Genomic DNA, 12468 nt, shown 5'->3' on the forward strand with positions numbered 1-12468 from the left:
TCTTTTTCGATTTTGAAGCACATAAAAAAGTCCTCATACATGCTAAAATCCATAACCTAACAAATCTGAAAGTTTTGATTTTGTTTATTCGCTCACTAAACTCACAATAAAACCTACCCCAAAAGAACTCTTCACAACATATACATCTATTTGCAATGTGTATATTAAGAGACCAAGGTAAAAAAGTTCACAAATTTCTAACACAACCAAAATTATCTAATAGAATATGAAGTAATACATAGGATTCATTGTGCAATAGAGCCTAGAGAACCACATACATATTCCAAAAGAAAAAAGGGGGCAATAGTAAACTTTCACACTTTATATAGAGAATAAAGAGGGTAGAGGCAATCAAACAACGAGAGAGTATGAAATATTTATAATAATATTTGTTAGGCATCTATTTGACATATGAAATGAATAATTTTTTTTTGAAAAAATTAACATCATATTTATTAGGCATCTTTTTGCCTTATAAAAAAAACTTATTAAAAATTTATTTGTCCAACTTACATATTAAATATTTTTATTATCAGTGATAGAAAAATTTAACTGTCTAATAAAAATAATTTTTAGGAGACTTTTAAAATAATAAAAATTTATTAAAAACTAAAATGTCTAATTTAAAATTCATTAAGAACCAATTTACGAGTATATTCTTTAGATTTGTTGATAAGTATCTAAGACACATTAATAAAAACATTTAATTTTTTTCTTGGAAAATTAAATGCATATATCTTTATAATTATGTAAATTTTTCATTGGTAATGTTTAGAAGAGTATATATTAGTTGTTAACGAGTTATGGCTCAAATGACATAGTCTTCCTATATTTATCTAAGAAATTGCGGATTCAAGTCTTCTTATTTTTAGTAAAAAATATTATGAAATACATCATTCTTTTATTTTTTTTTTAAGTTACATTAAGAGCATGATTTTAAAAATTGAATTGAACTGACCAGGTTAATCGGAAATCAATCAAATAAGATAATACATATAAGTGAAAACAATTGTATATTCCTAATGTTCTATACAACCCTAATCTAACTTCCCTGTCCTCTTCCTTTGGACTCAAATAATTTCAATCATGAAATTGAAATCTTGTGTGTTTGCCTTGGCTTATTTTCAGTGTAAAATAATCCAAGACCAAAACACCCATTAGATGGTACAAAATCCACGGCACTTCAATTCCTCCCCTCCACAATCATGTATAGTGAAACAAATCAAGAAATGACACTTCCTCTGTTCCCTTTTATTTTTCACTTTTTAGTACATTCTTATATCAATATATAAACTGATTAAAGAATGTACTTTAAAACAACAGTGACAGATAAAATGAAACGGAGAGAGTAGTTTCAATTGTTTCACATCCCCACTTGAACCAAACAGCTCAATATAATTTGTTAAACCAAGAAGGTGGTGAAGATTCTCCTAATCTAGGCATAAAAGCTTCCCTTTCTAAAGATACCTGAAGACCAGCCATTATCCTCACAATACATGACCAAAGAACTGGCGCGGCACAAAAGGCGTAAGCAAACACACACAAGGCCCTCACCACGCCATCCGGATACCAAGGAAACGCCATGACCATTAAGGACCCAATGATCCCCAGCAACGGCGCCACAACAGGCAACATTGGTAGCAGAAAGGCATTAGTCGCAATCGAGCATAGCGCAAAGACACTCAGTATGTACAGGGCCCAGCCTAGTAGAGGGTGAATAGTGTGAGGGATGATGAAGAAAGGTGTTGTGTATGCAGCAAGGATTGTCCACAATGCCACTAGTTTGAGGATACTTTGCACCACGATGACACTCTTATCGAAGCGCCGGTAGCAGAGCTTCGAGAGGCTTGGCCTAGCCAAACGAGTCATCGCTATTAGTCCGATATATATTGCAGATTGGATAAATACCACAGCCATCTCTGCAGCATACCTGCATTGGTAATAATGTCAATTTCTTGCAATAACTTACATCAACAATTTACCTTCTAAGCCAATTTTGCAATAATTTGCATTTTTAAAGAGCATGTTAACTAGCATCATTATTTTTCCATAAGAATCAATTAAAATCAAAGAAACAAAACAAAATGAATACAAAGATTTTGGACCTTACCCCAAAGTTTGACGACGTTGTTCATGCCACTGGAGGCCTAATGGAAGCACCGGCCATGACCACCAATACCACGGCTTCAACCACGGCGCCCCTGGGAACGTGATCACACTGTTTGGTCCACAGGGTATGCTCCATCGAAGTTTAAGATCTGAATTAAAATCGGCATTAACATTAACTTAGATTCCACTAATTAAGATTTGGAGTTTTATAAAAAACTATATAAGAATTTTAGTTTTCTTAATTGTTGTAATAATGTGCTTACAGTAGTAAGAAGCATCCATTTGATAACCCAAAGGAAGTCTATAAGTTCCTTGAAGCTTGGAGCCATTTGGATTTGGAAGGAACATTGGCCTATAAAGCAACTCTGGGAAGTAACTAGCTATGAAACCTTGGTCTGCACCATCTGGATTCTCTCTCCCATTTTGTAATTCATGAACCATGTCCTTGAACACTGCACTTGATGGCTGCAGATATATCAAATAATTAGAATCCGTGTCGTAACCCTTCTACATACATTGAATGATTGAATCATGAGTTATTGACCAAGGTAAATTACAAATGCAATAGAATGGTACACACAACATTTAATTTGCAAGGGTATTAAATCTCTAATACTTCTGAATTTTCTCTCCTAATATTCAAATTAGTTCATGAAATATCATGCTTGAGTTAACTTGGCAATTTGGTCCCTGAAATATATTAATGTGAATTAAGTTGGTCTTTCAGTTAACTTTTTGTTGACGTGTTATCATTAAACGTCCTTTACCTTATTCGCTAGCAACACGTTGTCAATAATTGAATGACCAAATTAAAGCATGAATCTTTGAGAGACTAAATTAATTTATGTGATTTTTCCAGGATCATTTTAAACATTAACCCTATATAAATAGGATCATAATAATTCCGAATATAGGCATAACAAGTTAAGATTTAAGAAATGTCATATGTAATGTTACTTATCTCAATGGTGGTAACTGGTAAGTTTAATTTGTTCTATTTATACATCATGATTATTTAATTTAAAATTGTTTAGTGTTGTGGCCTTGTGGGTACCAAACAAAAGTTGGTCAGTGTTTTTCATCCCAAACTAACCTATTTTCAAGCGGAGCCAAATCTACTCTCTCAATTGATACTTTCTCTAGAACATTCCGGAGGGTCATAGTGCATACCTCTCTACCACTATGCTAACACTATTGTTGGTATAACTAAACCGTTTTTTTTTTTTTTTTTTGGGGCAGCACTAAACCGTTTCAATTAAGGAAAACATAACATGATTTTTTACCAAAGAGTTGAACCATTTTATTTCGTTTGACAACTCCATTTTATATCCAACACCGAATGGGCAACACTTATGTGAACGTAGTTGCAAGTTTTTCTAATTTTCTTAGATATTTTGTCCATAATTATTAGTGCGGGCACTGTGGAAGTAAAAGGATACAAGGGGCCCCATTAAGAATGTGGAAATTTGAGAGATAACGCAGTTCAAAAGTTGGCGTGGATAAATTATTTTAATTTACCTGGAGGACGAAGAGACCAGTGTGAAAGACGCAAGGGTTGATGAAGACAGCACAAAATTGTCCACACTGAAACAATTCATCGGTTCTCCGGAGAAAAAGATTGTCTGCATCCAACATGACGACCCTATCGTACTCCACCAGGTTCCACGCGTACAATTTGTTGAGCGATAACTTGAACCTTTTGTCGAAGTTGTCTTGGTCTTTGTAAGGGTTCTCAAAGTTCTCTACTCTCACTACCTTCGCACCATCTTCCTTTTCACTGCCACAAACAAATCTCTTAGATTCAATAATTGTCTTGTATATATATCTTATCTACTTATACAAACAAAAACATATACCAGATGCTACCAGCTTTAAAATTTGCCAAAATATTATGTAAAAGTGTTTAATGAATATAAAAATCAATTAATTTGTGTATAATTTATTATAGTGAAATATCAAACATTTTTATCATAATATAATAATACAAAATTTTATATTAATAACTAATTTTGTATATATGTGACATAACTAATATTATGTAGACATAAAAATTGTAATAAAATTACTTTAACAATAAATTATTTATATATTTCAATCAAATAGGTTAAACTTTAAAATAAGGAAATAGAGCAAGATGCTGAAACAATTGAAAGCAAATTATTTACATTGGCTTAAATTACTGATATGAATTCTAGTAATTAGGCAAATAAAAAAACTGTCAGAAAATATTATTATTCATCTATTTCTAATTAATTAATTTAAATTTTTTAAAAAGGTGATTTATTAGCATAATACTAATTCTCAAAAGAAAAAAATTGACATCAGATTAAGAAAAAGCAAAAAAAAAATTATACAAAATTTATACAAATCTAAAAAAAATCTAACTTAAGAAAACACAGTCCAAAAATAATTATTTATTTACTTTTACTTATCAACTTAAATTTAAAAAAAAAAAATTCAAAAATAAGATTAGGCGGTTCGCCAACTACTCTATTAAAGGTTGAGAAAAAAGTCAAATAAGACAAAATTCTCAGCAAACCTGCTCATCTATTCGATTAGTTAAGACTTTCGAGTACACAATCAACGTGTTATTATTAGTAACGATTTAACTTTTCCCTACTAATATTGTATACACTTAAATATTATCAAAATATAACAATTTTTAAAAATTATCAAACCCAGGATGTGGGACGAGCGAGAAAAATAAGTGTGTATACCTAAGAAGTTCATAATTTAGTAAATAAATAACAATCATATATATATTAAAATTAGTTATTAATATAAAATACACATTAAATTTAAATACATATTAAAATTAAATTAAATTAAATTATATATATTTATATATAAATATATAATTAATTTAATAGTTAATTTTTAATATGCATATAGTATTTTTTACAAAATAAGGATTCATGTAGTACAGAATTTGAACTGAGATATTCTTATTAGTAGGACTATTTTCAAAATTTTTGAGAAATTCAACAAGTTATTTTGATAATAAGAAAAGGAAAATTCGAATATGCTTTTTCTTTTCTATTTCCTTTTTTATATGGCATGGCCCTATTATGATGGACAACTAACGGGCACCGTTTCCTTTTTTTTTTTTTTTAAGACCTGCATTGTTTTTCGAAACCTAAGAAATGGTGTGAGGACCCCTGCCTAAATTGCCTCGGCGATCTCTTTGGCTGTAGTATTTTATTGAGGGAAAAAACTAAAGAAGTGTTTTGGTCCTAAATCAACTCTTAAATAAGGCCATGAGACAATTAAGAAGATATTTAGAAACGGGTATTGGATGTGCCACATTAGTAAAAAATTATTATATAAAAAGAGTATTATAAATTCTAATAAATATATAGAATATATGAGATATTACTAGTATATAAATAAATAAATATTTTTAATATATAATATTTTAAATAACATAATATTTTATATTTAAATAATAAATATAAAACGTATAAACATAAAAAAACAATATAAATATTTTTATTTATAAGATTAGTTATCATACAATAAAATTTTTACAATGTTAAAAAAAATATATTAAAATAATATTTTAAATTTTAACATAAAAATATAAAATAATTAAATTTTATTTTATATTACTTAAAAAATAATTAGATTGTTATATTAAAATTTTATTAACTAATTAATTTATTAAAATATTATTATATAATATAAATTTTTTATTAAAACATTTATAAAAATGTAATTTATTTAAATTATTAAGTATAATATATAAAAATATTGACCTTTTTATTTTTTAAATTTTTTTAAGAAAAATTTTTTTGAATAAAAAAATTAAGAAATATGCATGTCTTTTATGAAAAAAGGAAAAAAAATATCAGCGATGAAAATGTCCATGCATGCTCTATCATGTAATAATATATGATTAACTAATATTAATAATATTGTTATAAGAGAAAATTATACCGACTTCGTCTTAATTTAATAATTTGTATGATGTTACAACGCAACAACATTGCTTGATATGTTTACACTGACCTCATAGCATATAATCTTACAAAAAGAGATAGCTTAATGTTTATTTATATTGTTTTTGAAAAAAATAAAAGAGAGAAAAAAAACGCGTCTCTTTTATAAAAAAAATTATTTAGAAATCACATTTAATTTGTTGTGATATTATGCCTTATTATTTATTTTTTAATTTATTTTTCAACGTTTTTTTTTTCATAAAAGATATGCGTATTTCTTTTTTTTCCTTTTATATTCAAAGAAATTTTTCTTCAAAGGATTAAAAAAATAAACATGTCAAAATTTCTATGTATTATATATAATATTAATAAATTATATTTTTATAAATATTTTAATAAAATTTTAATATAACAATTTAATTATTTATTAAATAATATAAAATAAAATTTAATTATTTTACTATTTTTATATTGCAATTTAGAATATTATTTTGATATATTTTTTAATATTATAAAAATTTTATTACATGATAATTGATTTTAAAAAACAAAAAAAAATTATATTTTTTGTATTTATATATTTTATATTTATTATTTAAAAATAAAAAATTATATTTATTATTTAAAATATTATATATTAAAAAATATTTATTTATTTATATACTACTAACATCTAGTATATTCTATATTTATTATAGTGTATCAATACTTTTTTTTCTATAATAGTTTTTAATATGCATTTAATGAAATTTAATAATTTATAAAAACATGATACATCTAATATGGACATACTCTTTATAGAAACATTTCATAGAGAATTAATGATATCGTTATCATATTCTTTAGATATAATTAAACACTCAAATTTGGTCTCCAAACAATTTAAAATTAGTCACTTTGATTTTTAATAAATTATTATTATTTTAGAAGTTTTTGAATCTTGGTTATTTTTTATCTTACAATAATATATGTTAGACATCTAATTATCTTATAATAAAATTTATTAAAAATTTATTCGTTCAATATACATATTAAATATTTTATTATAAATTATAGAATAATTAAATTGTCTAACAGAAATCATTTTTAAAAAACTTTTAAAAGAATAAAAATTTATTAAAAATCAAAATGTCTGATCTAAAATTTATTAAGATCAATTTAAAACTTTAAATTTGTTGATATGTGTCCTAAGACAAATTAATAAAAAATCTTAATTTTTTCTCTGAAAATTAAATGCATATATTTTTATAGTTCTTTTATGTACGTTGAAAATCTTAAGAAATAAGAGCATGCTAGTTAATTAAATTTTTATTATTTTATTGGTTGTATTAATTTGCCCATTAAATTATAGAGTTATTTTAATAATTGTTTTAAGAGCACGCATAAAGATATTTAATATAAAATGATTTTATCGAAAATCTAACATGTTAAAATTTTCAATGCTTTCAAATAACTCTAAAAACATCTCTAATAGAGTATTTTTAGAATATTATTTTTTATACTTTTTAAAAAATAAATTAATTTAAAATTAAAATTTACATTAGAATTAATTGATAAAATAAAATTAATATCACTTTAAAAATACAATACTATTTTTATAGAGAACCAATAAAATTTTGTCAGTCATATAATTATATTGATTACATAATTAAAAATAATATAAAATTTTAACTAAACTAAGACTAAACATTACACTTTTAATTTTAAATTACTATTATTTATGATATATATTCTCACAAATATTTATACATCATTTTATAAGAACTAAAATAAAATTGAAATTAGATCTGGTATGAGAGAGGTTCTAAATATATAATTTAAGGATACTATTATTGAACCTTTCATCTTTTTTATAACGGTATCAATATATCTAATAGTTAATGGCTATGATTTTAACTATAAATGATATTTTCTACTCTTGTTAAGTTATAAAGAAATGGAGCTTCAATGGAAATATATATAATTAAAATAGGATAATTTTAATAGGATATAACAAAAAATTTATATATTAGCATATCTGCTCGAACAAGTATTTTAATTTACATTAGGTGGTGTAGCATATTATTAGAACTACGGGGAAAAAAATTGTTTTTTGAACTGATGTATAAAATGAAATAAAAATATTTTTTGAATTCGACCACCTGCTAGTCTGATACAAATCATACAACAGCAAAATTTATACTAATAACTTAATTAATTAAGGCATGATTGCGTTATTGATATGGAGTGGCAGAGTATTATTATATAGTGCTAAAAAACGAAGAGTGTATATCCAAATCAACAACAAAGTCAATGCTTCAAACTTGTGAAGAGAATATATTGCCATTTTGTTTAGTATTTTAGTTATTAAATTATCATTTGTTGGGTATACTGAATTTAGTAATAATATATCACTAGTGTATTTATTATGGGTTTTAAATATAAATGAAAAAGGGTAATGGGTGGAATTTAAGTTGAGTGAGTGAGTGAATGAGTATTTATTTATTGACTTATTATTGATATTTGAGGAATCGGTGTTTGGGGAATAATGGTGACCCCATAAAACCAAATAGAAACAAGACACGAAGGAACCAGAAAAAGAACCAATGTTCAGGATTTGAATTGAAACCATCGTTGAAGACTGAGTGACTCGAAATTCACGCGCAAAAAAGACACAATAAGCGCAAAGCCCCTCGTTTCACTGCCCCCACTAACACACAAATTCAGCCACTGAAACTTCATTTAGGAAAACGACATCTAATAAAAATAGCACTTTTTTAATCTTCTAGGGCATTTATTAGAATTTTATTATTAAGACTCGTATCTTTTAAAAAAAATGTTTAGTAAGAATCAACATACTTGGTATTATGATTAACAATTATTTCAGATGTACAACAAAAATTAGTTACTAAAAATAAAATATATAATAACTAATTTGATTATTGATTTTTTTATGAACGTAATGTTTTTACTATTATTATATTTGTTACTTTTAAAAGAGATAAATAAGAGGGAATTTGCATCATACAGGAAAAATTTAAGAAAAGTGAAGATGAGAAAAATATCATGTATAGAAGAAGGTGAAGGAGAAAAGAAAAGGAGTTAAGGAAGAGTGTAGTAAGTTTCTCGTGGGGTTTCTTTCAACACTAAAAGGACGAACCCACAATAATCCAGACTCCAGAGAATGATACACTTAACACGTGCATAGTGCATACTTCACAGTCAAACCAAACTCATCTTCTCTCACCTATTTCCCCAATCTTATCACCTTTTTCATTCATTTCTCATCCATTTATGACTTATTATTACCTTTTTTTCCTAAAACAAATATCTCTTTTACTTTTTAGATTTTGTCTAAATACATAATTTTTAATAAATCTAAAAACCAACTTTCCGAAAACCAAATCGGACCAACCAATTTAACTGAGTTAACTGAGAACTGATTATCTAGACGGTCCAATTGATTCTTAGAATCGTTTTGCAAAAAATTAATAAAAAACCGATCGACTAGGTAGTTAATTTGCGAACCGGCCGAATTTTTAAAGGTACCGAATTTTTATTGTTGGTCCGAGACGGCTTCGTTTTGACACGTAAAAAAAAAAAAAAGAAAACCCAATTGCTGAACCCACATAGCTAACCCAAGTCACCCAACCCGACGAGCTCTCACCACACCTCAATCTTAATGTCCTCTTCCAATCTCTCTCCAATTCCAACAAAGACCACCATCCCTACCACAATTGACGGATTGGAGCTGCTGTCAGCGGACAGAAAAAACTCCAACGGACAGAAGAAATTTACCGTCGCGGATCGAAACTGCTGTCAACGGCGTTGTCGTCTGGTTGTTTGAACTCCAAAACTTTTATGGTTGGCCTCATCTGATTGTTGAAAGTTTTTCTGTCAATGTTATCGGACATCTGTTCTGTCGCTGTGACCTAGACACCTTTCTTATTCTTTATCGCGGTGAATTGTAATGGTTTTTTAATTAATTTATTTTATTTTATTAATTAATTATATGAATTGCTAGTTGCCGGAGTGAGGAATTTAATTCACTTATTTGAATTTAGTTAATTTTTTATTTGGTAAATTATATGAATTGATGCATAATTCTTCTACTTTTCAGTAATTCTATTTTTCTGAATTTAGATCAATGATTTGAATTCAATTAATTTTTTTATTTGGTTAATTATTCTATAATCCTAAATTTTGCTAAATATAATTTTGTTATAAGTATAATTTTAGATTCTAAATTTTGAATGCCGTATAAAATTTTGATATAATTTTAGATTTTGGACAGAATTGATATAATTTTAGATTCCAGACAGAGTTGATATAATTTTAGATTTCGAACAGAGTTAAAAATTTATTTGTCTAATGTTATTTTTTTTTTGTGGTAGAACATTTTGTCATTTATGTGCGTATTAATTTTCTTTAATTATAAACTTTGATATTTAAAATTGTTTATAAACTTTAATAATAAATTATGTATAATTTATTGTGTAAAATTATCAATTTTTAAATTTTATTAATTTAAAAATTATTAAATTTAAATATTTAAAATTATATATTAATTTTTTTATAATTTTATGATATATTTAATTAAACTGATTTAATGACGGTTCAATTTCGATTAGACTATTAAATGATTGAACTAGTTATTCGACGGTTCAATGACCGGTCTAATTCTTTGCAACCTTACAAAAAGCAAAAGAAAAATTTTATTTTTCATACTACAAAATTCTGAGTTCATATTACATTTTATTATAATTATTTTTTATTGTATTTTTGGATAATTAGTTAAAAAGAAAAAAATACACACAAAGAAAGAGAAGCAGGGAAATTAACATGGAGAAATTAATGTAATAAAAATAAAAAAATTTGAAGAGATAGCATAGAAAAAAAAAAAAAAACGAAGAAATCATGTAGCTTTAAATAAAAGATGACAAAGGACGATGATATATTGAAAAGTAAGAGAAGACTTACAAATATATTGAAAAGTAAGAGAAGACTTACAAAGCTCGAATCCATCTGGGAGGAACATCAATGGAAGCAATGACAACAAGATCAGCTTGCACACTAAGCTTAGCGAGTGATCTGAGAAGAACACGGACTGCTATGTAAAATTCATAGTCCCTCGGAGTTCCCACGTACATCATAGTCGCATATGCATTCTTATTTTCGTTCTTCTTCTCCGCACACACCACCGCCACCACCACTAGCACTAACACTAACCATCTCGCATTACTCCTACCATTTCCCCAACCTTCCATAGCCCTAATTGGAACGCGATTCTACTATTAATAATAAAAAATAACAATAATCCCTCCTTTTAGCTTGTTGTAATAACCGTGCACCTTAATTTCTGTTCTGTGGAGCATCACAAGTTTCGATAAACTTGTGCAAAAGAAAGAAAAAGGCGTGGGAATTGAAAGGAAAGCACACAGGGAAAGAAGAGAAGAGAAAATGAAGAGACGAAGAGAAGATAAAAAGGTATTTAAAGGAGATGACACAGTCAGAGGAGAGTGAGATCGGTGGCATTTAAAAAAGAAGATTAATTAACAGTAAATGCTAATATGCTATGCTCATTATTTCTACCGGCACGAGGCAGTTAAAAGATTTTTTATTTTTATAAATTAAATAAATATCTCTTTATTATCTCTTCTATATTCATTCATTTCTTTTGTTTTTTATGAGAGTACATATAAATTTTATTTGTTATATAGGAGTACATAAAAATTTAAAATATAATTGAAGTAAAAAAGATTTTATATTGTCAATGAGTAATAACTCAAATGGCATAGTTTTCTCATACTCAATTAAGAGGTTACGGATTCGAGTCTCATATCTTTAATAAAAAAAATTTTATATTATCTACCAATAAAACAGTAACATGCATTAATTGGATTATTAAATAAGTCACGTGTATTTAAATTATATTTTAATTTTTTAAACAATAGATAATTAAAAAAGAAATAACTGTGGACAGTTTAATAATTTTCAAATAAACATTTTAATTCCTATAATTTAAAATATACTAAAATTATTAAACCCTAATGACTATTATGTATAACGGATGAACCTGTAAGGTAAATGCCGTATCCACTATTCAGTATTCACCTCAAAGACAATCAAAATACCAATTACCAATTATACACCTTCATTTTCAGTTTTACTGTAATGACAGTTTTTCGTAATATGAAAAATTTATTTAAAATGGTATGGAATTAAAATTTATTTAAGAATTGATTTTTTTATTTTAAAATAATAAAAATAAATAATTTGAATTTTTTAAGAATTTTGATTTTAATTTTTTATTTATAAATCAAATTAAAAAGAATCTAATTTTTAAATTAATTTTCACATTTTTTAAATTTAATATGTCAAAAATCAAAGATAGAATTATAAAAAAAAAATTAATTCAAACAAAAATTATTCTAAACTAAAA

At 26.2% G+C, this 12468-nt stretch overlaps 1 protein-coding gene across 1 annotated transcript; it reads right to left on the reverse strand.

The window, feature by feature from the left end:
* Window positions 1-962: 962 nt before the first annotated feature.
* On the reverse strand, window positions 963-11580 carry LOC107606393 (putative glucuronosyltransferase PGSIP8). Its single transcript, XM_088501411.1, has 5 exons — window positions 11037-11580; window positions 3628-3886; window positions 2373-2574; window positions 2111-2258; window positions 963-1930 (listed from the first exon to the last, which is right to left on the reverse strand). Exons 1-5 carry the CDS (start codon window positions 11291-11293, stop codon window positions 1390-1392), a joined length of 1407 nt encoding a protein of 468 aa, XP_088357537.1. The 5' UTR covers window positions 11294-11580; the 3' UTR covers window positions 963-1389.
* Window positions 11581-12468: the final 888 nt, after the last annotated feature.

The sequence above is a fragment of the Arachis ipaensis genome, chromosome B1, assembly GCF_059453495.1.
Source record: "Arachis ipaensis isolate K30076 ecotype BB chromosome B1, ASM5945349v1, whole genome shotgun sequence".
NCBI classification, from domain to species: Eukaryota; Viridiplantae; Streptophyta; class Magnoliopsida; order Fabales; family Fabaceae; genus Arachis; species Arachis ipaensis.

Excerpts from the sequence above, each read along its gene's own strand:
- LOC107606393 (XM_088501411.1), bottom strand. The coding sequence starts at position 11,293 with ATGGAAGGTTGGGGAAATGGTAGGAGTAATGCGAGATGGTTAGTGTTA. Across the intron at positions 3,887-11,036 it reads CCCAGATGGATTCGAGCTTT|TGAAAAGGAAGATGGTGCGA; the intron begins GTAAGTCTTCTC and ends TGTTTGTGGCAG. Across the intron at positions 2,575-3,627 it reads CTGGTCTCTTCGTCCTCCAG|CCATCAAGTGCAGTGTTCAA; the intron begins GTAAATTAAAAT and ends ATATATCTGCAG.